A 23,149-nucleotide genomic window follows, 5' to 3' on the forward strand; every position below is an offset into this window, starting at 1 on the left:
GATTAACGCTATAAAAAGACTTTTTAACAACTAAAATTCAGTAGTTCTGATAATTGAGCTAATTCTGAACACGGGACTCTCTCCCCAGACGGGCTGTGGGTGGATGAATGCCTCTGCTGAGAGACAGCTGCGGAAAATAACAAAGCTGAAATAACAAAACTTGATCCGGAGCTGCTGGAACCACCCTGCAAGCTGATGGCTGGACAGGAGGTCTCTGAAAGCTCCTCCAGCCAATATTTCTCTTGTTCAGCCACTTTCAGAAGTCATCATTTCTCAAACTGGAATTGTAACTAGTTTGCCTACAGCTTCCCAGAGAAAAAAAAAAAATCACCAGCCTTTAGATCCTGGGAGGTTTAATGAAGGTACAAACACCTGCTCTGCACACAGAACATGGGTGACAAGGGAAACATCGCTCATTTTACTGCAGAAAAACACTGGCTCACTAGGAAATCAAGAACCTTCTTTTTCTCCTCCCCCTCACCCAAGAGCAGCTGCTCTTTCTTTTCAAAACCAACCAGAAAGGCCAGGGAGGGGCCAAGGAAGGAAACACAAATGTTTGTCACAGTGCAACAGCCTGGTCTGGTAGAAGGTGCCCTGGAACTGGGCTTTAAGATCCAAAAGCATCCTGGGGTGTGGGAACTGACAGTGGTCAGAAATGAGATTTTAGGCTCCAGGCAGTAGCTCGAAGCCTGTGGGAAAAGCCAAGTGCATAACTCTCTCACTTGGGCCTGGGAAATCATAAGGAGGAACCCCAAACAATCCCTGATATCTTCCTCCTGACACCTGGTGTTTCTCCAAGTTGTTTATGGTAAAGATGTTTACTGAGGGGAGTTGGTCTGAAACAACCAACATTATCCACTGTACTGGAACACTGTAGAAAAGAGCTTCTCCTTCAATAAACCTTTGCTACCGCGCCCTCTGAAGGAACCAGAGCTCTGTGGATCGTTATCTGAGCTGCCCCGAACGGTAACGACACCGGGCTCTGGGATTCAACAACAAACCTCTGCACGCTCAAGGGCACGAAGGCAGCGACACCCACATCACATCCTTCAGCCAGACACCCCTGGGACGAGCAGGGAGTGCCACGGGGCGCGGGGCAGGGGGCACGGGGCAGGGGGCATGGGGCAGAGGGCACGGGTGAGAGAGCACGGGGCAGGGGTCAGGGGGCATGGGGCAGGGGACAGAGGACACGGGGCAGGGGGCACGGGACAGGGGGCATGGGACAGAGGACAGGGGTCAGGGGGCATGGGGCAGGGGGCACAGGGCAGGGGTCAGGGGGCACAGGACAGGGGGCAGGGGACAGAGGACAGGGGTCAGGGGGCATGGGGCAGGGAGCACAGGACAGGGGTCAGGGGGCACGGGATAGGGGGCACAGGACAGGGGTCAGGGGGCACGGCACAGGGGGCACAGGACAGGGGTCAGGGGGCACGGGACAGGGGGCACAGGACAGGGGTCAGGGGGCACGGGATAGGGGGCACAGGACAGGGGTCAGGGGGCACGGGACAGGGGGCACAGGACAGGGGTCAGGGGGCACGGGACAGGGGGCACAGGACAGGGGTCAGGGGGCACGGGACAGGGGGCACGTGAGAGGAATGAGATTTGTCTTTACAAACACGCCCTGAGTCTGCTGGTAGATAAAACCAGCACTGAGAGATAAGAGAAACAATGGGAAGGATTCTACTGATTGATGGATGGAAAAGAAGATATTTGCCTTTACAAACAAACCATAAGTTTGTTTGTAAATGAAATTGAATATTGAAAGATGAAAGCAACAATGGGGAAAACCCCATAAATCCCATAAAAATTAAAAATTAAGGGGGGTTATACATTAAGAGGGGAATCTTAGGCATTTCGGGAAGTCTGCACCTCTCCAGTACCTCAGCCAATGGGCAAAGAGAGAGGGAAATGCGGCCGGGAAATTGGGATAAAAAGGAGGCTGCGTCCTCCGAAAAACTGAGAGACCCCAGGGGAAACGCCCCATGGCCTCTCCCTTTATTTGAATAAAATAAAAGCACTCCTCTGTTTCATTTTTGGACATAAACCTCTGGTGTTTGTGGATTAACTTTCCTAACACACGGGACGGAGGACAGGGGTCAGGGGGCACAGGGTAGGGGACAGGGGTCAGGGGTCATGGGGCAGGGGGCACAAGGCAGGGGGTACGGGGCAGGGGGTAGGGGGCAGGGGGCACAAGGCAGGGCTCAGGGGTCATGGGGCAGGGGTCACAGGGCAGGGGGCACAAGGCAGGGGGTATGGGGCAGGGGGCACGGGGCAGGGGACAGGGGTCAGGGCTCAGGGGGCAGGGGACAGGGGTCAGGGCTCAGGGGTCAGGGGTCATGGGGCAGGGGGTACGGGGCAGGGGGCATGGGGCAGGGCTCAGGGGTCAGGGCTCAGGGGTCAGGGGACAGGGGTCAGGGCTCAGGGGTCAGGGGTCATGGGGCAGGGGGCACAAGGCAGGGGGTACGGGGCAGGGGGCACAGGGCAGGGCTCAGGGGTCAGGGGGCATGGGGCAGGGGGCACGGGGCAGGGCTCAGGAGTCAGGGGTCAGGGGTCACGGGGCAGGGGGCACAAGGCAGGGGGCACAGGGCAGGGGGCACGGGGCAGGGGGCACGGGGCAGGGCTCAGGGGTCAGGGGGCAGGGGGCACAAGGCAGGGGGCACGGGGCAGGGGGCAGAGGGCACGGGGCAGGGCTCAGGGGTCAGGGGTCAGGGGTCATGGGGCAGGGGGCACAAGGCAGGGGGCACGGGGCAGGGCTCAGGAGTCAGGGGTCGTACCTGTGGTAGATGCCCTGCAGAGCCTCCTCGAAGCGCTGCAGCACCTTGGGCGGGGCGGGCCAGGCGAGGCGGCGGCCGCGGTCGGGCAGCAGGCGCACGTCGCGGAAGCGCCGCTCCACCTGGCGCAGGTAGGCGCGCACCTTGTGGCGCCGGTAGTGCCGCGCGATGGTCAGCGCCGCCCTGGTCCGCCGGTAGCGCAGCCGGGCCAGCGTGCCCCTCCACACCTGCGGGCACACAGGGCACGGGCTGCAGCGCCACGGGCACCGCTGGCACCGGGTTTATCGCCGGACCCCCGGCGCCGAACGCGGCTAGAACGTGACCGGAAAGCGTTGTGCTTATGGCTGAGATCCCCCCGTGGGAAAGGCGTGGATCTGCTGGGGTGAGTCCAGGGGAGGCCATGGAAATGATCAAATGGCGGCTCTGGCTGCCCTCTGCCATGGAGCCAGGCTGGGAGAGCTGGGGGTGCTCACCGGGAGAGGAGAAGCTCCAGGGAGAGCTCAGAGCCCTTCCAGGGCCTAAAGGGGCTCCAGGAGAGCTGGAGAGGGGCTGGGGACAAGGGATGGAGGGACAGGACACAGGGAATGGCTTCCACTGCCAGAGGGCAGGGCTGGATGGGAGATTGGGCAGGAATTGTTCCCTGGCAGGGTGGGCAGGGCCTGGCACAGGGTGCCCAGAGCAGCTGTGGCTGCCCCTGGATCCCTGGCAGTGCCCAAGGCCAGGATGGATGGGTTTGGAGCACCCTGGGTTAGTGGAAGGTGTCCCTGCCCATGGCAGAGGCTGAATCTAGATGGGCTCTAAGGTTCCTTCCAACCCAAACCATCCCATGATTCTGTTCTAATTGAGAAGAATTATTGAGAAATGATTTTAACTCTGATTAAAAAAAAAAAAAAAAAAAAAAAGATTGCTCTGAAAACATCCTGGGGAATATCCATTCTGGTCATGTGTGGAAAAACAACCAAATATGCAATCCAAAGGATGTTCCCCAAACTTCTGGGATGGGGCCCAGCTTCTCCAGTGTCACTGAGTTGTGTTTGTGCCTGGAGAGCACCACAAACAGGACACAGCCGCTCCTGGGCTTCTCCTGGCACCCCTGCCAGGGGACACTCAGGGAAGTGCTGCTGGAAGGCTGCTGCAGCGCTGATGTGACAGTGACAGTGACAGTGCTTGGCACCAGCTCCCAAGGAGGAGCCCCAGGCAGGAGGAAGGAGGCAGGTGCTGCTTCCATCCTGTAACCAGAGGAATGGGCATTCCCCCATCCCCACCTCTACTCACCCCCCAACACAACCCACCAAGCACAAGACTTTATTTCCTTGCAGAATTTAACTGGGAGGATAACGAGCCTCCTGCACCTGCCAAGAGCCTTCCTGCTCACCACGGTCCTGTCACAGACTTTATTTTCCTCTGAGAAAGATCCCACAGCACTGCTGGTGCACATCAAGCTGCCTGCTTACAGAAGGATTAATTAATTACCCAAGGCAGTTTTCAACACGACAGTTGCTTTGTGAAGCTGATGTCAGAGGTTCTCCTGACAGCTTCACTGACAATCCTGCCATGCAGCCGAGAAAAGCTCATGCAGCAACCAGGGCAGAGCTGGGAGGGGCTGCTCCTCTCTAGACAACCCCAGTTTAAAGAGAAACACAGAGATTTTGGGTCCCAAACCCTTCAAAAGCAGAGAACTCTCTTCTTTCAGCCTCTGGCAGCGTTCTCTCTCCTCGCTGTCCCTGTGGGGGACGTCTCCCAGTCCCTACAGACACAACCCACGCAGCTCTGGCAGAGCCTGGGCAGTTGCCTGAGCACACAGCACTTTATGGAGCATCAGACTCCTCAGTGGAGCTCATTTCTGCTCTCACACACCAGAACAGAGCCCAGACCCTGCACAATCCTGCCCACACTTTGGGAAAGTGATTGAAAGACCCTCCAGTGCCACCCCTGCCATGACACGGACACCTTCCACTGTCCCAGATTTCTCCAAGCCCCAGTGTCCAACGTGGCCTTGGGCACTGCCAGGGATCCAGGGGCAGCCACAGCTGCTCTGGGCACCCTGTGCCAGGCCCTGCCCACCCTGCCAGGGAACAATTCCTGCCCAATCTCCCACCCAGCCCTGCCCTGGGCACTGGAAGCCATTCCCTGTGTTCTGTCCCTCCATCCCTTGTCCCCAGCCCCTCTCCAGCTCCTCTGGAGCCCCTGCAGGCACTGGAAGGGCTCTGAGCTCTCCCTGGAATCTCCCCTTCTCCAGGCTGAACATCCTTTCCAGTGGAAGGTGCCCCTGCCCGTGGCAAGGGGTGGCACTGGATGGATTTTCCTGTCCCTTGAAACCCGAACCACTCTGGGATTCTGAGAACAGCCCAACACACCCAAGGTGACTCAAGGCCATGAGCTCCATCCCAGCCCCAGCCCCTGCCAGGGCCACTCTCCCAGGGAGGGTGTGGGAACAGAGAGCATTGCAGAGCTTGAGGGAAGAGCTGGGGAAGCAAGGCAGGACACGGGACAGCAAAGGGAAAGGCGAGAGCAGGAAGCACAAAAGCCACAGCAGAAACCAGCAGCACTGGACTGAGCACAGCAACCAAACCCAGGGAGCTGGGACTGAGAATCTCATCCCTGTGTGCAGATAAAATAACAAACAACACATTCCTTATTCATTCCCTGGGGCCATTGGACAGAGAGAAGGCAGCAGCCCCCGTTACACTCGGTTACCACCGTGCACTCGGATCCAGAGCAGCCTCAGCCTTGCAAAAGTCCTCAGAGCTGCTGGGGAGCTCAAGGCTCAAAGCTTCCTGCCAAACCAGACTTGCACAAGGCTTGGATTTCACCCACAGTGTGTAAGACTGGATTAAAGCTGACATTTCCCTGTCTGAGGGCAGAGCAGGCTCTCAGCTCTGAATGTGACAGAATCACCAGGATCCAAAAACCGAGCATCCAAGGAGTACCGGGGAAATTTTTTTAAAGGAAAGCAAAGAAGATTTGGATTGCTTGAGATAGTTAAGCACAGACTGAAGAGGCATAAAATGCACCTGTAAGGGTATGGACAACAAACAAAATCAACTGGGCAAAACCCTACTGCCAACTTCTTGGTTTTGAATTTAGTAAGAAGAGAAATGAGGATCAAAGGGCTCCAGGCTGTAGTGAAACAGTCCTTGGGCATTACAGAGGATCTCAAGAAAAGAACACACAGAGTAAATCCGTGTAAGCTGCTCAAGACTTTGCCGAGCTTCACTTCTGTCAGCTGTTCCCTGGACCATTTGAGACACAGAACAAGATCTTGATTTTGCTTCCTTGGGCTGGAAGCAGACGCTGTTGAGGGAAGTCTCTCGCTGTGGTTACTTTTTCCACCAGTCAGACATCCCTGGAACAAAGGCTGGAACAGATTGCCCCGATGTTGTATCAGCTGCATCGCTGCAGAAATTGGCTTCACAGCGAGAGGTGTCACAATCGTACAAACACTGGCCTCCCAAATCCAATTATCCAGCCCAGGCATGCCCCTGGCTACACACACAGCAAACTATTAATGAAAAGCATGTTCTCAAATCAAGTTGTCATAACTGGAGAACCCCCGCCAGGGAGGACCTTCCACAGCACCACGGCAGCACCTCAGAGGTGAGGAAACAGTCAAAGGGAAGGACAAACTTCTCCCAGGGAATGGGGGACAAATATTTTTTAAATTAACTGTTTTTCTGGCTTGGTGGTTTTCTTTTGCACTGCAGGGCTTATTGCAGCTCAAAGCAGCCTCTCAGCAATGCTGAGCTGCCATGGTGACGTGGCTGCCCGATGGACCCATGGAACCTTCCAGAAACATGGAATGGTCAATCCTAGGGATAAGAGGAGGTGTCAAAGCAGGAAACTCCCTGTTGGGCAGGTACTTTGTGTAGCTATGAGCAGCAGGACAGAGACCTGACAAACAAGGATCACAGAATCTTGGAATCACAGGATGGTTTGGGTTGGAGGGACCTTAAAATATCATCCAGTTCCAACCCTCTGCCGTGGGCAACCTTCTACTGTCCCAGGTGTCTCTGAGCCCTGTCCAACCTGGCCTTGGGCACTTCCAGGGATCCAGGGGCAGCCACAGCTGCTCTGGGCACCCTGTGCCAGTGCATTTCCAGAACAAGCAGCTCCAGGATGTTGGAGTGTTGCTGCCAACTCACACCTTCCTCAGGTTTGAATATGGGGAGAGCTCTACCCAGTGCACCTTTTCAATTCTCCCCCACCTTCAGTTCATAACTCGAGAACATGAATGAAATTGAACACTTCGGATTTCCAGAGGGCAGTTTACACAGCCTGTAACAGATTCTCCTGTAAAGGCACCGCTCTGTTGTGTGCTGGGGGCCAAGGAGAGCCAAACCCCAACAGGGGATTTGTGCACCCAGGGTTCTCCTTCTCTCCTTTATGCCTCAGCACCCAGGGTAAGATCCAAGGGATTTTCATGCCCAGTTCCAAAGGGATCCAGATCATCCCTCTAAGACCTGACAGCCACAGGCACTTCATAATTCTCACTTCAGTCCAGCCACATCCCGGCCAGCTGGGGGCTTCAGAACTTGCATTTAGAGAGTTCTCAGACCCAGAGTAAACCAGCCTGGGATGGCAGAGGCCTGTGTCACGCCCCCCCTCCCCCTGCCAAGAATAAATCCATGCTTCCCTTTCCCCCCTCCTGTGGCTTTCCCTGCTGGTTAACCTGATTTCCCATGGGAATGAGGCTGAGGATCACCTTGTCCCTGCCTGACCTCCGGAGATTGTCCTGACAGCTCCCGAATCCCGAGCCAGCTCCCACCCAAGCTGACAGAGGAGCAGGAGCTTCCAAGAGCCAAAGTCTCTTTATCTTTCAGGAAAAATCAGCCACAGGGCAGAAGGAGCCTGAAATCAGAGTGACATTGCTGGAACGGCTTCAGCTCCAGTTCCAGAGCCATCTGCCTCCCCAGATCCCAAATCCCAGGCAGCAGACACAGAGCCACCGACTGCCAGCCAAGCACCACAGGCAGAGGAGCCCAGGAGGGCCTGGCAGCATGGCAGAGGGATGAGGAGCTGGAAATGTGCGTGGGGCACAAGGGAGGGGGTGGAGGATGCCACGGCTCCCAAAACAACGCTTTGGTGACAGTTTTCCAAGTGACCCCTCTGGAGCAGGCTCCAAGGCAGTGAATTGTGCCACGGATCAGAATCCAGCCCAGGGACCCAGCAGGGCACAGGGACAGGAGATGGGATGGACACTCCCTACGAGGAGAGGCCAAGGAGACACGGCAGGGGAGGGAAATAACCAGAATAATCACATGGTGACTCCTCAGTGTGAGCAGGCAGGGAAGGGCCCACGAGCAAACCACGGACAAGAGCAGAGACATACTGATGATGATGTTGAAAATGGAAAGGAAAGGAGGGGTTTTGGCTTAAAAATCCCCCCAAAGAGCACCATAAACCAAACAACAAACCAAACAACATTCCCCCATCCAGTCCCCACCCACGATCTCTCCTCACCTCTTTCAACACCTTTGCCTTCTCTATGCTTTGTCCTCCTAAAATTCAGGGGAGGAAAAATAAGGAGGGAAATTGAAATCAGGACTAAAGGGCTAAGAGAGGGATAAAGAGAAAGGAAAAGGCTGGAAAAACAAAGTCTGAGCACAGCTCAAACTCCTAACCATTACAAAGAATATTTATTTCTACAGCTGCTCCCAGTGAGGGAGTTCCTTGCTGTTTTTTCTTCACACTCCAGAGACCTCTACCAACTCCACAGCCTTTTAACTGGGCTGTTTCATAGACACACCAGCCATGGAATCCCAGACCCCAGGTGGGAGGGACCCTCAAGCCCATCCAGTCCCAGCCCTGCCATGGGCAGCTTCCACTACCCCAGGCTGTTCCAAGCTCCATCCAACCCAGCCTTGGATACCCCCAGGGCTGGGGCAGCCACAGCTTTCTCCTTTTATTGCCTCAGTTTAGGCCACCCCAGAGGTGGAAGTGACCCCTGGGGACATGAAAAGCTCCAGACACGGGATCTCCTCCTGCACAGCCCTGGGTTCAGCGATCCCAGCAGTGTTCTGAGGGATGATCCCACTGCTCCCCGTGCAGCAGCTGCTCCAGCAGCTTCTAAAACTTGCACAAACAGCATTCAGCCAAAGCAAGACACACATCCCAGCTTAAGGGATGCACTGATTTTTTTTTTCTAAAGAATGTTTAATTCACGTGTTTTTTGATTAAAATTTAATAAATTAAAATTCAGATGAATGGCAGGGGAGATCTGAACACACCTTTAGAATCTATTTAAAAACCCGTCTGAGCTTCCAACAGTTTCTAAGATTAAAGAAACCTCACCCAGATCACATCCATCACCTCAGCAGAACATAAATCCTCCACAGCAACCTGTGCATTACAGCCTTGTCTGCAGGCTGTTCCATGCTCTGAATGTGCCATCAAAAAAATGAGAAAAAGAGGAAGAAAAAAAGGAAAACAGTTAAATGGGCCTTGCAGAGAACAGGGAAAGCCAGCAGAGCAGCCAGGGTGGGCCCAGGATGCAGCGATCGCCTTCCCTGTCCATCTCCCATGGAAAAAGGGATAATCCAGATTTGACCTAGATGCTGCAATCCCCGCGAGCGCAGACGAAAACCCACACAGCTCCCAATCCAACCCCACGAGCGAGCAAACAAACGCCCAGGATTCGGCAAACAAACCCAGCTTGGCTAAATTAAACCCCAGAGTTTTATTTTGGAGCAACTCTGCGAGGAAGCAAACCTTGGAAACCTCCTCCATTCCGGCTGCACCACAAACACCTCCTCCCACCACCCTCCTTCGGCCCGGCCCGGACTGCTCCACGATCAATATTCCAGGTGTCCCAGCCCTTGGTTTGCCCTCCAGGCAGCCCAGCTGGTAAGAAGCAAACAAAGCCCACAATTCATGCAGGCACGAAGCTCCTGCTCAGCTCTGCAGGCTCTCACACGGGCAAGGCTGTGAAATATCGACGCGCCGGCGCGGAGGAGACGCGCACGTGGCGGCCACGGGGCCGCGGAGGAACGCTCCCATCTTCAGCGATCCCGGTCCTGACTGCTGCAAAGGGTCACCTCCTGCAGAGCAGGGCTGTGATGGAGCGGCTCAGACCTCACTCACAGCCCCAGTTTGTGATCTGCCTTGTCCCAGTCTGAGTAAATGAGGATCCCATACAGGTTTGAGGCAAAGGGTGTAAATCGAAGGCTCCCTGTTCTCCCAGATCACCTCAGGGAGCAGCGAGGGGCAAGAGCTGCTGCATTTGCTGAGAGCTGCTTTTTCTGTACACAGAAGTCAGCTGAACAATGTCCATTCTATTGCTTTGCTTAATAGCCACAACATTCCACAGGCTGGAAAGAGAGAAGGGTCCCGCTCCGAGATTAATTAGCTGGCACTAACAGGAGCGTGTTCAGTAATGAACATAAGAATCAGCGAAGGAGCCGTGCTGCAGCAGGTCCCAGGTGTGGCATGCAGACACATCTCAGCTCCAGGCTCCTGCTGCAGCTCCTTCTGCAGTTCAGCCACAGCTGCAGCAAACACCCCTTGTGCTCTGGGACAGGGATGAGATTCCCAGCCCCGGGAAAGCTCCCAGTCATCCCCCCACATGGAGCTGCTGGTCCATGAGTGCCCTTTGTGGTGTCCCACGGGCCTGACAGGGCACCTCGCTCATTCTGGCTGCACCCTGCAGGATTTCCTGCCTCTGGCAACACCAGGAATCACAAAATCTCCTGAAGGAGTCCCTGGGGATCATCCAAGCCTGCACAGACACCCCAACAATCCCCCCCGTGCATCCCTGGGATTGTTGTCCAAAGGTTCCTGGAGCTCTGGCAGCCACAGCTCTGGCTGTGACCACCTCCCTTCCAGGGAAGGCAAATGTGGATTTTTTGCCTCAATGCTTTCACTGGAAGCAGACAGGGATGCTCCTGGCGCAGGGAAGGGGAGCAGCACAGGAGGAGCTGTGGGATCAGCCAGTGTTAGTGCAGGGGACAGAGCCAGCTCTTCCTCCTTCCCTCCACCTGCTCCTGGCAGCTCCCAGCCCCTGCTCCTCGGGAAGGAGCCACAGCATCTCCTGTCACAGCTCCTCCCTGCCAGGGGAAGGAGAGGACAAATTCATATCAACAGATTATGGGAACTGCCAAAGCTCCAGTGTCAGGGAAGCAGAGAAGTTTCCAATCACCAGAACAAAGCTGCTGCCATCAAAAGGAGGCAGGAACATTCTCTCATCCCCTGAAAATTCAGGGGAGAGTTTTTCATGTTGAAGGTATTGAACTACAGACCATTTCCTCACCTTCAGTGTTTAGTGCTGGTAAAGGCTGCAGGGACAACCAGAAGCACAGAACAACTCCAAACTTGGAGAAATTAAATTACCTGGGACACTTCTCATGGGAAGAGAGGACTGAGAAGGGCTGTTACAGACATCCACAGAGACATGGAATCACAGAATGGTTTGGGTGGGAAGGGACATGAAAGGCCACCCAGTTCCACCCCTGCCATGGCAGGGACACCTTTCACTGTCCCAGGCTGCTCCAAGCCCGGTCCAGCCTGGCCTGGAACATTTCCAGGGATCCAGGGGCAGCCACAGCTTCCCTGGGCACCCTGTGCCAGGGCCAGCCCACCCTCCCAGGGAGGAATTTCTTTCTAATGTCCAGTACAATTCTTCTCTCTTTCAGCTCAAAGCCATTCCCTCCTGTCCTGTCACTCCCTGCTCTTGCAGAGGCCCTTTCCAACTTCACAGGAAAGTGGGAGTGAAATCCCGCTGTGCTGGTGCAGGACTGAGCAGGTGCCACGTGAGGCTGGTGCCTGCAGGGACCCAAACACAGCCAGGTCCCTCCCTGCAGTGTCCAGCTGAGCCTCCAAAGGTGGCTGCAAAACCTAAAACACAGCAAGGTCATGGAAAAGGGAAATCCAGGGGGTGTTGTTGAATGGAAAAACCCGTTCCCAGCTCACATCATCCCAAATCCAAATATCCAGTGGGACTGAGGAAGTGTTCAGCAGAGATGGTGAACCCTGGCTCTGAGGGTCCTGAGCCTCATTGTCCCTCTTGGAGACACAACCATGGTGCCCAGCTGATGGCAGCTGCAGCAGCCTAAAACCTGCATGTGCTGAGGGAAAAACCCCCACCCACTGAGGGAAAAATCCTACATCTCTTGAGGGGAAAACCCTCATTCATTGAGGGAAAAGCCCTACATCTATTTAGGAAAAAATCACATGTATTGAGGGGAAAACCCTTTATCTATTGAGGGAAAATATCAAACCAAACATCTATTGAGGGAGAAAAACAAACCCTGTATCTGTTGATGGCAAAACCCCTACATCTACTGAGAGAGAAAACCAAATCCTGAGTGAAAACATCCCTGAGTGAAGCAGTTGAGGATTCAGCTCCATCTCTAGAACTGTGGCAGCCCTGGAGAGCTTTTCCAGAACAAAGCAAACACAGGGAAACCAACCACGCAAAGACCTGGGAAATGTTACACAAACATCACAGACACGCTCTGCTGCTGGGGACAGTGGTTTGAGTCATGGGGAGAAAGATAAGAAACCTCCAGAATCAGAGAAGAGCTGAGGTTGGAAGGGCTTCTGGAGATCATGCAGTTCAATGCCCCTGTGACACTTCAGCAAACACGGATCAAGCACTATACTCTTATTTTTCCCTCAAAGCTCCATAATGAGCACAAGTGACAAACTCCCAGCGACTGATTTATCCCTAAGTGTCCTGTTGGGAATGAAGATCCCCACAGAAGTCACGTCCCCCTCATGTGACCCTGGTATTTTTGCTATCCCCTGGAATCCAGATCTTTCCCAAGTTCAGGTCACCGACCCCTCATTGTGCTTTTTGCCCTTTTTTACACCACACTGGCAGCTCTGTCACAGCTCAAAACAGGCTTAAAGACACCTTGAAGTGCAGCAGATCAGAGCCTTCGAAAAGGTGGAAAGCTCAGGCACAAAAAAAGCTCATTCCCTCCCATGATTACAATGTGGAAGCATCAGCAGCAATGGCTGAGTCTGCTCTTCCCAATTTGCCTGTGGTACACGTGGATGAGCATGGAAAAAAAACCCTCTCCAACTGTGAAAGGCAGAGATAAACCTGGAATGATTTACAAGATCAGAGCCACCAAAGGTTGGTTTAGCCAACTCATCAGAGCACAAACGATGCTGGCAACAGGCTCGGGAAAGAGCTTGGGGTTTTCTTTGTGTTTTGTTTTCTTCCACCTGTATTGGAAATAATAAGCCAAGCTTTAAGGTGACTCCCACAGCCATGAAGCTCCAGGTGTCCAAGCTGGGACACCAGACCCTGGCACAGGCTGTTTCCCTGCCCTCCATGCTCTGCTGGATTGTATTTTACACAGTGCTGCACACTCACAGCACCCTCTCTCCTCCTCTCTTGCTCAGCAATAATGGATATTCACATTTGTTTAGGTTACAGAGTGTTTCCACAGCATTTCCTGGAGCAGAAGGACACCAAGAAGGTATCCAGGTGTCTCCAGGCACCTGCTACTGAAAGGGCAGGATCCAGCTCTCCTGCTTTTCCTCCACAGGCAAGCTCCCAGCTCTCACCAGCATGACCATTCCTCCGAAGGCAGCTGAGCTGTTGTGGGGCTAAACTGGCAGAAAATTCCCTCTTTTCTTTCAGTTTTTTGGTAAGAGGTAAAGCATTTTTAAAATGCTTTGGCATTTTCGGGGGTGGGCAGGGTGGATTTTTTGCCTCAATGCTTTCACTGGGAGCAGACAGGGATGCTCCTGGCGCAGGGAAGGGGAGCAGCACAGGAGGAGCCGTGGTGTGGGTGCAGGGGACAGAGCCAGCTCCTCCTCCTTCCCTCCACCTGGTCCTGGCAGCTCCCAGCCCCTGCCCCTCAGAAGGAGCCACAGCATCTCCTGCCACAGCTCCTCCCTGCCAGAGCTCTCCAGATTAAAGTCTGGGTCCGGGATCCACGTGTCGTTCTAGACCTGCTCCTGCTGACAGCCGGCACGCACAGACATTGCCTCGGGATGGGAAGAGCCTGGAGTGCAGAGGCAAACCCACTGCATCCCTTTTATCTGGGTCACTGGCCCAAGCCCTCACTGGAATGCTTCTGCCCCTCCACAACCTGGCAGCAAACACCTCCTGTGTCCACGGAGGAGCTTCCCCGTGCGGCTGAGGCTTCCCAGCGCCCCGAGCTCGCAGGGTCCGTGGGGCCGGAGCGGGAAGGTGAAACACGGAGCGGTGACACGGAGCGGTGACACGGAGCACTGACACATCAGGCACGGCTCTGCGCCACTCTCCCTGCGGCCTGGGGAATGTTGCCGTGGCGATGGCAGCTCCCGAGCCCCCGCAGCGCCCAGCCGGGCTCCAGGGACACGCTGGGATGCCCAAGGACACCTCGGGATGCCCCGGGCACGTCCCAGGGGTGGCACTGCTCCCCAGGCTGCCAGGCTGTGTCCCAGGAGGGGCCAGGCTGCACTCAAGGACGTTCCTGCTGCCTCTGTGCCGGGCAGGAAGATTTCGGGAGCGATTTCCATACGCAGCTGTGCCGGCCTGATAAAATGACACGGAAATAGTGCAGTAAATTATAGTGACAGCAGCCATCATCTGCACAGCCCGCACGTGCCGCCTGCCCGGGCTTTCTTCCCCGAACAAAGCCCTGCTCTGCACAGCTAATGAGCCTGTGGGAGCCTTTCCAAGGGCAGGAAAAGCAGCAGAGCTTCATGGCAGCTTGTTTTTTTTATCATTATTATTATTTGCATGATGAACATTAGAGCTGCTCCATTTGCATTCAGGGTGACAATCACGGGGCTGGCAGGAGCACAGGTACAGCAAATAAACCCTAAAGCACCACATGAAGCAGCCTCAGCTGGGGCTTCTGGAGTGACCCTTTGGGGTGACGTCCCTGCTGCCATATGGGGTCTGTGACACTGGACACAGCTCTCACTTGCTGAATTCTCCTGGAGCCAGCAAGTTGCCACGGTTAAATCACATCACATCTGCTCACTGACTGCGCTGGGGCAGAAGGAAAATTACAGCCTGGAATCCCACTGACATTTTACCACGGGAAAAAAAAAGGAGTGTGAAAGATAAATCTAAAGGTGAAGACATCGCAGAGATGTGGAACAAAACAAAGTAAAATTATCTGTTTAAACAGCAAGTCAGTTTTAATTCAATTTAACCAAACTCGTAAGCACCATTACACAAAGGCACTGTTTGGAGGGTTAAGGGTCACTGGATGATGAAGCTCCCCAGATAATTACTGAATCCCTTCTGGAAAGCCTCCTGATTTGCAGGAGGGCAATAAGCCACAGGATACACATCATTAGAAAAAAGAACTGCTAAATGCGGATTCTTTCACTTACACTCATTCCTGTGCAGAGGAAAACACCGTGGGCCCCAGGCTGGGATCAGCTGCTCTAAGGCTGCCCCTCAGCTTGTGTCACACAAGTGCCCATTGTCACAACACCACGTTTCATCTCCTCTTGTCTCTCCCTTTTCCTAAATTCAAATTTGAGGAACTCCGATGCAACAGAAGGCTCAGTTATTTAAAAGAAAATCAAATCCTCCTAGGTGTACTCACAGTTTGATGCTCACAGGCAAAACTACAGAAGGAAAAAAGTGGAAGAATTAAATTTCCCTCTGAGTTGTTAATGAACAATTGAAAGCAAGCTGAGAACAGAAATGACAGGCAAAATTGCCTTGATGCCTTCAGAGCTCAGAGAAGGCCTCATCAGATGCCTCCTCTGGTTTGATTTTCGATTGTTGACTGCACCTTTCCCAGCACTGCCCGACTCCACCGGCCCCATCCGCCGGCAGCAGAGCACGGGAGGGATCCCAGCCAGGCTGGAGCAGGGTTAACAGGAAACAAGAGAAACACTGAAAATGGAGACAAAGTCAAGCTTTTTCCAGGCAGATTAACACTGGACAAGGTCTCTAATCCACACTATAGATACCAGCTCAACACCGGCCCTTTAGCTGATGAGCTGCTTAATAAGAATTTAATGATGCATTGAGTGTTTCTTGGTTTAGCTGCAAGTTCCAGGACTCTGAACAGCTTCTCTGCATGGTTGAGGAACCTCCATGAATGAAAGCAGAGAGGGTTCAGCTACAGGAAAGGAGCTCCAGGAGGACATCCAGATTTCTCCAGAGTCCTCAATAATACCTTGAGCACTAGAGAAGGAGTTTGTCTTCCCACAAATCCTTTATGAGGTAAGTTAGAACTCCCTTAAGATTTCTCACAGAAAAATAACAAAAATATGCCTCCATGTCCTGCTTCAGTCCTCAGGCAGACTCAGGTTGTTCCCTCCCCACCCTAGGGAGAGTGGGGAGGTTTGTGAAGCCACAGGGCAACATGCACCAGCATTTTAATATCCATCACTTTTGCTGACTGTGGCAATAAGAAACCCCCAGAAGCACCACAGTTATTCTACACCTGATGCCAAACAAACCCACTGCAGCAAAACCCTTCATGAAACAAAGGAGTTGATCCATTACACCTAAGCAGGTTGGCACCTTCCAGGGGCAAAGAAATCCTTTGCCCTGCTGTCTTTGATCCCAGCCCAGACAATGCAATTCTGGAGCTGGCAGCAAACTCACAGAACTGACAAGTTGCTGTTAAAATTGTGCCTCTCACTGGATTTATCTGAAGGAGGAGTTTGGAGCTCAGCGAGCCATGATCTGCTCTCACAGCAACACAGCCCAGGGCTCTGAAATGATTCTCCAGTAGCTGCACCTCGCAACTTCCAAAGAGGTCACCCCTCAACAGCTCCCTGGTTTAATATGAAAGCTGGAGTCACCTGGGAGCAAGCAGTCCCCCCTGCAGCTTTATTCCACAAGGAGCTCATTAGCTCACCCCACTCCCTGGGAAGAAAGACATTCTGGGTTAGAGCTGTTGCCCTGTGACCTCCCTGAAAGCCCAAAGTGGCTCCAGGCAGGAGATTCCCCCCCAGAACCCTGGTGATCATGGGGGAAGCACAGACAAAGATCCAGGAACACCTCCCAGAGGGCATGGGGGCCCCACAGATTAGCCCAAGAGAAGAAGCCAGATGGAGCTTCTGGAAAATGCTCCCCTTTCCAGGGAAGGAAGGTAGGGGAAGATGTTGGGCAGTCCAAGGAAGCTCAGCAGCAGGACAAGCTCAGAACAGGGAACAAAACTCAGCCACAATGCTCAGAGAAAGGCAGAGCCTGCATCCTCCACAGCCTGAGCTTGGTCTTTCCAGGAAAACTCACTGCACACAAAAGCTGCAGAATCCCCTACTAAAGACAAAACACTCAGCACAACAAATACCAAGAGAACAACCCTACACTCGACGCTTTCTGCTCCCACACTGGTCAAACTGGGTTTCCAGGAAGGGAATCACACTCTATGCACTGCAGACACCACAAATGTGAGTGTTCCACAGAACTCAGAGCTGCCAGGGGGGAACTTCTCCTTCAGGCTCTTCCCCATTCAGTCCACCAGGTTTGGAGAGTTTGTGCAAACCTGTGTCCCCTGCAGAGCTTTTGCTCTGTCAAGTTTTATACCCATCTGTCAGTGTTTCTATTTGTGAGGGACAGGAATGGGTACAGAGGTTCTGCCCTTTCCCAGGTTCCAAGAATTTCACAGAAGATAAGCGTTTTAAGAATTTGTTTCTAAAAGTCTTGGACTAATCCACTTTGTCTGACAGGGCAAAGTCAGCCCCACCATTTCTGCTCTTCACCAGACAGATCTCGCTCATACAGAGAGCGTTTTCAGCAAGTGCTGACGCCAGAGAATCACCAGGGGATGGTTTGTGTTAGAAGGAACCTGAAAACACCCCCAGTGCCATCCCCTCCCATGGGCAGGGACACCTTCCACTTCACTCTCCACTTGACCCCATCCAGCCTGGCCTTGGACGCTTCCACAGCTGCTCTGGGCACCCCGTGCCAGGGCGTGGTGGGGCTGAGCTTTAAGGTCCCTCCTGATCCAAACCAGCCTGGAATTCTGTGATTCTACACTTCATCCGTAAAAGCCCCTCAAGCTCCCAGGCATCCTCATTCCACTGAGAAAAGAGCAAGTTTTTAAACAGTGACAAACAACTTTTTAGGTGCTCCAGCTCCACCACACCAAGGCTACAGAGAGCACCATGGGAAAGCCCTGAAAACACCCAGCAGCGAGCAGAAGTCTGGAATCTGTGCAGCAACAGAGCCAGAAAGGAGAACAAGGGTGGTTTAAGGAACTTGAGCTGAGTTTCTGAGGCAGTGGAGGCTTTACCTTCTGCAGGAAGAGGACGATCCTGACGAGCATCTTGGCGTGCAGCTCCTCCAGGGTGAAGAGAGTCCGCGGCGTGCGGATGAAGAGCTTGGTCTTGCCGTAGGCCACGTCGTGCTGGAAGCCGTGGCACTCGATGAGCTTCCTCACAGCGTCCTTGTCCGAGGGGAGGTCGTGGTTGGGCCAGGTGAATTCAGAGATCATCTTGTACCTGGAATGAAAAGGTCCAATTTACAAATGTGAGCTTGTCACCAAGGTGCCCGAGAAGGCCAAATTTCATCCGGTTTTAGAAAAAATTATCAACTAAATTGTAATAAAACTGAGTATAGATGGAAGAGTCTGAAGACATCCTCTGTAGGAATCATGAGCCTCAAAATACAAGGAAAATGACTAAAGGAGATTCTGTCAGATACTGAAAAATAATGCTGGGAGGAGCTCAATTCATCAGCACTGAACTGATGCAAGGGGACAAACTCAGCAACGGCCTCCTGCAGATTTCTCTGTTCCATTATTCACACCTCCAGTATCCAATTTTAATTTTTATTTGTTGGCTTGGGTTTTGTTTGTCTGTTTTGGGGTTTTTTGTAAGGAAGGAAAGCTTTGTTTCGTTCACATTCTGCATGAGAAGTCACCTGCAACCAATTGCTTTGTCAGAAAACCCGGATTTAAAAATTCCGCAAATATTTTTTTCCTCATGCACCACTTTGGGAGTCATTTCTAACAAACTCTGTCACTTCTGTCACAGCAGAGCTTTGGCTGCCCCGGTCTGTGCAGACACTGCCTGTAACTGTGGGCCAGCCATTCCTCCCATCCTCATTTCCCAAACTCCATTCTCCACTGCAGAGAAATGCAGACTGGAACTAAGACATCTACAAATCAAACCCGAAGCACCGGGATCAGCCCGAGCTCTGTAAGATTTACTAACCTGGAAATGCTGATTAGGGGAACAGGCGTTTGCAAAAAGCAACAATGAATATTCTGCGAAAGATTTATGGACATAATAAGAGCTGCAATAGACGTTTTCCCTGGAATGGAACCCGCAGCCGTGTTCTAAATAAAACAAGCACTCAGTGAGCTCAGCCACTTCGTACTTCAAAGCCCCCAGCCAAGGCAGGCATCAATCTCAGAGCTTCAGACACTCGCAGCTCTCAGTTACACTTAAATGGCCTCACAATCACCCTTTTCCCGGGAGCGGCGGCACCGCAGGAGGCTCGGAACAGCCTCCAAGAAAGAGCCTGAATGGAAACACATCCCAGCGTTCATTCATCAAATTAGCCTTTGGAATACGCTGTGGAGGAGGGCGAAAATGGAGGTGCACACTGCAAGCAGGGAACACCATCCCCGGGGGTTACAGGGAACTCACTGATAAATAAACAGGATTAAAAACTTCCCTTCAGACTGTCAGGAGAAGATTGAGCATGCGCTGGCAAAAGCATTCCTGCTCTCACACACATGGACACACGAGACATCAATGCTGCACACTGGATTCTCTTCCCTGCTCTCATCGGGAAAATGTTCCTGCAATAATTCACTCACTGGGAAAAGTCCCTCACCTTGAGACAGTTATGTCAGGAAAAAGAAAAAATAAAAGAGTGAAAGAGTGAAGCAGTGGCAGTGCAACCCCCGAGCTGAGCACAAGGCTGGAAAAGAGGCTGGGAACAAGGCCACAGATCAGGCTGGGATCAGGCTACGGATCAGGCTGGGATCAGGGTATGGATCAGGCTGGGATCAGGGTATGGATCAGGCTGGGATCAGGGTATGGATCAGGCTGGGATCAGGTATGGATCAGGCTATGGATCAGGTTTGGATCCAGGCTATGGATCAGGTTCAGATCCAGGCTATGGATCAGGTTCAGACCCAGGCTATGGATCAGGTTCAGACCCAGGCTATGGATCAGGCTGGGATCCAGGCTATGGATCAGGTTTGGATCCAGGCTATGGATCAGGCTGGGATCCAGGCTATGGATCAGGTTTGGATCCAGGCTATGGATCAGGTTTGGATCCAGGCTATGGATCAGGCTGGGATCCAGGCTATGGATCAGGTTCAGACCCAGGCTATGGATCAGGTTCAGATCCAGGCTATGGATCAGGTTTGGATCCAGGCTATGGATCAGGCTGGGATCCAGGCTATGGATCAGGTTTGGATCCAGGCTATGGATCAGGCTGGGATCCAGGCTATGGATCAGGTTCAGATCCAGGCTATGGATCAGGTTCAGATCCAGGCTATGGATCAGGTTCAGATCCAGGCTATGGATCAGGTTAGGTCTCAGGCTATGGATCAGGTTCAGATCCAGGCTATGGATTAGGTTTGGATCCAGGCTATGGATCAGGTTCAGATCCAGGCTATCGATCAGGTTCAGATCCAGGCTATGGATCAGGCCTGCCCCAACAAGGAGCTCAGGAGAGAAGGGATGTCACAGCACCAAAAACCTGCCCCAATATTAAACCTCCCTGCTCCTTTCCATGGGCATTAAAGACTCCCCAGTGCCTCTGCCCCGCTCCCTCCCAGCCACAGCAGGTGGAATATCCCAGCTGTTCCCGCTGTCCCGTGTCACACAATGCCACCAACTCCTTCCCCACAGCACAGGGCACTGCCTGCATGCCACAGCCACTCACAATCCTGGCCTGGTGCTAATTATAACAGGCAGAGTCTGGAATAAATCTGCTCCCTGACACCACAGCCCTGCCCCTCTCCTGCCTGCGGATCCCCACAGCTTCCAAGGTCACTTGGACGTGGAACATCCCCCTCCAAACACCTTTGTTTCTCCTTCCCCTCTGTACCTCCCTATGGAAACACCCATCAGGGATGAGGCTGCTCCTGGAGTTAACATTTCCCAGTCCCGCTCTCCTAAGAACCACGATTTCTGCAAGCCACTAAATGGTGAAGCTGTAATGAGCAATACTGGGTGTGCAGCTGCAGCTGGGCCTCACAATCCCTTCACAGCTCTCAGTGTTGATTCCATGCTATGTTTGACATGGCCTGGGAGAGGCATATGGATGCCTCCATGTGGAAAGAGTTGGATTACACTCACAAATCCCTTCCTGAAACCCAATAAGCTTTTTTTTTGATGGTAATTTATACATTAAACCAAGAGAATGCACCCCATCTGTGCAAGTGCCATGTGTGTCACCCAACTGGGTGCTGCCATCACCACATGAAGGGACAACTTCTCCTGGTCCAACAGAAAATACTTCGAATTGGAAAGGGCAGCCTGGCTTGCACAGAGCTCAAAGGAAGGGGTTTTTATCCAAGGAAAGCTTGAGAAAGACATTTATAATGGTCTTAACTGTGCTTCACTTCATTCCCTACTGAGAGAGAGGAGATATCAACTACCATACAGGATTTAGGGCTAAATATCAACAAACTCTTCTCCTACAGAAAGAGAAGTTATTTTTCTGGTTTTATTTTTCGCTTTTTTTTAATTTAGAAAAGCCATTGCAGACCAGGCTTGGAGCAACACCACACGCAAACAGTGTCTGATCCCTCACTCTGGATGTCAAATCCCCCTCCAGGTCTGGGCAGGACTCCTGCTCCAGCAGCCCAAAAGCTGAAGCAGTTGCCATGTGCTAATTTGGTTTCCTGGCTGCAAACACCGTGGGGCTGGAGCTCACGGGAGCTCATCACACATTCATTAAAAACAAAGCAGCTGTTTATATTAATAGCGATTACACAAATCTTAAAGAGTAAATTGTAATGAATTCCACGTGTGAGGTGAAAGTACACTCTGTCCACTGCAGAATGGTTCAGGAAACTGATCCCCAGTGCTGCAGACTGGATTTAAGAAGCCAGAGCCTTTCATTCCACCTTGGGTATTATGATATAGCCAGGCAAATCTCCACTGTGAGCAGCAAAAGATCTTTCACCAGCACTTTGTTTCTGACTCATGACATCCCACCTGCTTGGATAGTTTAATTTTTTTCTACTCTCACAGCCCTTTTCTCACCTGATTTAATAACAGAACAAAACCTCCACTCACTGTTCCATCAGAGCAGGCAGAACTCACAGGGCCCACGTTAATTTAGTGAAGCCTTAAGACAAATTTCAGTCTAAAACATGTCATTTGTCACAAGTCTGGTAGGAATTAGGAGGGCAAGAAGAATCAAAACCACATTTAATGGGGTCATGACACCATCCCCCTTTTCAGACTTCCAGTTTTAAAGTCCAGGGTTTTTTTCCCCACATGACGTCACCGTGCACCATCACGTGCTCCCCCAGACACACTGCATCTTGCTGCAACAATTAGACAATTCGGAGAGAAAACACCAGTTAATTAGCTGAGGTTTTAGGGTGATACTCAGGGGAAGCTCCTCACTACACATTCCTGCTGCAGACTAACACAGCCAGCGACTTTCAGCAGACAAGGAGTCGAGCCTGAGCAGCACAAGCACCTGAGCGCAGCTGAACCAGAGCAGCCACCTCGGCACAGGAGAGCCAGAGCATCCACGGGGCTGTGGGATGTGTTTCTGCTTATCCAGGAGCTGATTTAAAGCAGCCACACCCCGAGGAGCCTCTCACCTGTGCAGGAACTTCTCGTAGGTCTGGCGGTAGGCGAAGCCGGCCCGGCGCACCCGCACGTTCTCCAGCAGCCCCAGGTACTCGACCTGGTGCCGGCACCGCTCCTCGTCGAAGAGCTGCGGGGACTTCTTGTCGTTGGGCTTGATGCAGCGCACGTAGTAGGGCTCCTGGGGACAGATGACAGCAGGGTCACCCCGGCAGAACACTGCAGACACAACCCTTCCTGCACTGGGAGCTCGGCCCACGAGGCCTGGCGGCTCAGCAGGAACCTGAAGGTTCGACAGAAGTGACGGCAGCAGCGTTTAAGGAAAGCCGGGAAGTGGCGCTCAGTGCCGTGGTCTGGGTGACAAGGTGGTGTTGGGTCATAGGTTGGACTCCATTATCTCCAAGGTCTTTTCCACCCTGGCTGATTCTGGGATTCTGTGATTCCGTGTTCCCCTCATTCACACCCTGCCATGACCCCTTACAGGAGCCACACGTCCCCACTGGAGCTCCCCTGGCCTTTGCTGTGCGCCCGCCCAGCACCACCTCCCACCTCCCCTCCTCTCCTGCTCTGAGGATAACATCATCAGTCCTCAGAAGAGCTATCAAACCCATGGAATTCATGGAATTCACTGCCCTGTTGGATATGCCTTGCCTGCAGCACCTCTGAAAGCAGCCTGGTCACTCCATCACTTTTATCTGTGCTGAGCAGGGTCAAACACCCCCAATTCCAAC

The 23,149-nt window shown here is 52.9% G+C and overlaps 1 protein-coding gene across 1 annotated transcript in view; it reads right to left on the reverse strand.

Moving 5' to 3' along the window:
* MYO1D (myosin ID) overlaps window positions 1-23,149 on the reverse strand; it is a 162,333-nt gene that overhangs the window by 74,391 nt on the left and 64,793 nt on the right. Inside the window, exons 15-17 of the mRNA XM_040087488.2 lie at window positions 22,433-22,599; window positions 17,921-18,128; window positions 2,772-2,995 (exon numbers count right to left, since the gene is read on the reverse strand). Coding sequence (XP_039943422.1) covers window positions 2,772-2,995; window positions 17,921-18,128; window positions 22,433-22,599 — 599 coding nt within the window. The remainder of the gene's footprint in view (window positions 1-2,771; window positions 2,996-17,920; window positions 18,129-22,432; window positions 22,600-23,149) is intronic.

This window comes from Hirundo rustica, chromosome 27 (genome assembly GCF_015227805.2).
Source record: "Hirundo rustica isolate bHirRus1 chromosome 27, bHirRus1.pri.v3, whole genome shotgun sequence".
NCBI lineage: Eukaryota > Metazoa > Chordata > Aves > Passeriformes > Hirundinidae > Hirundo > Hirundo rustica.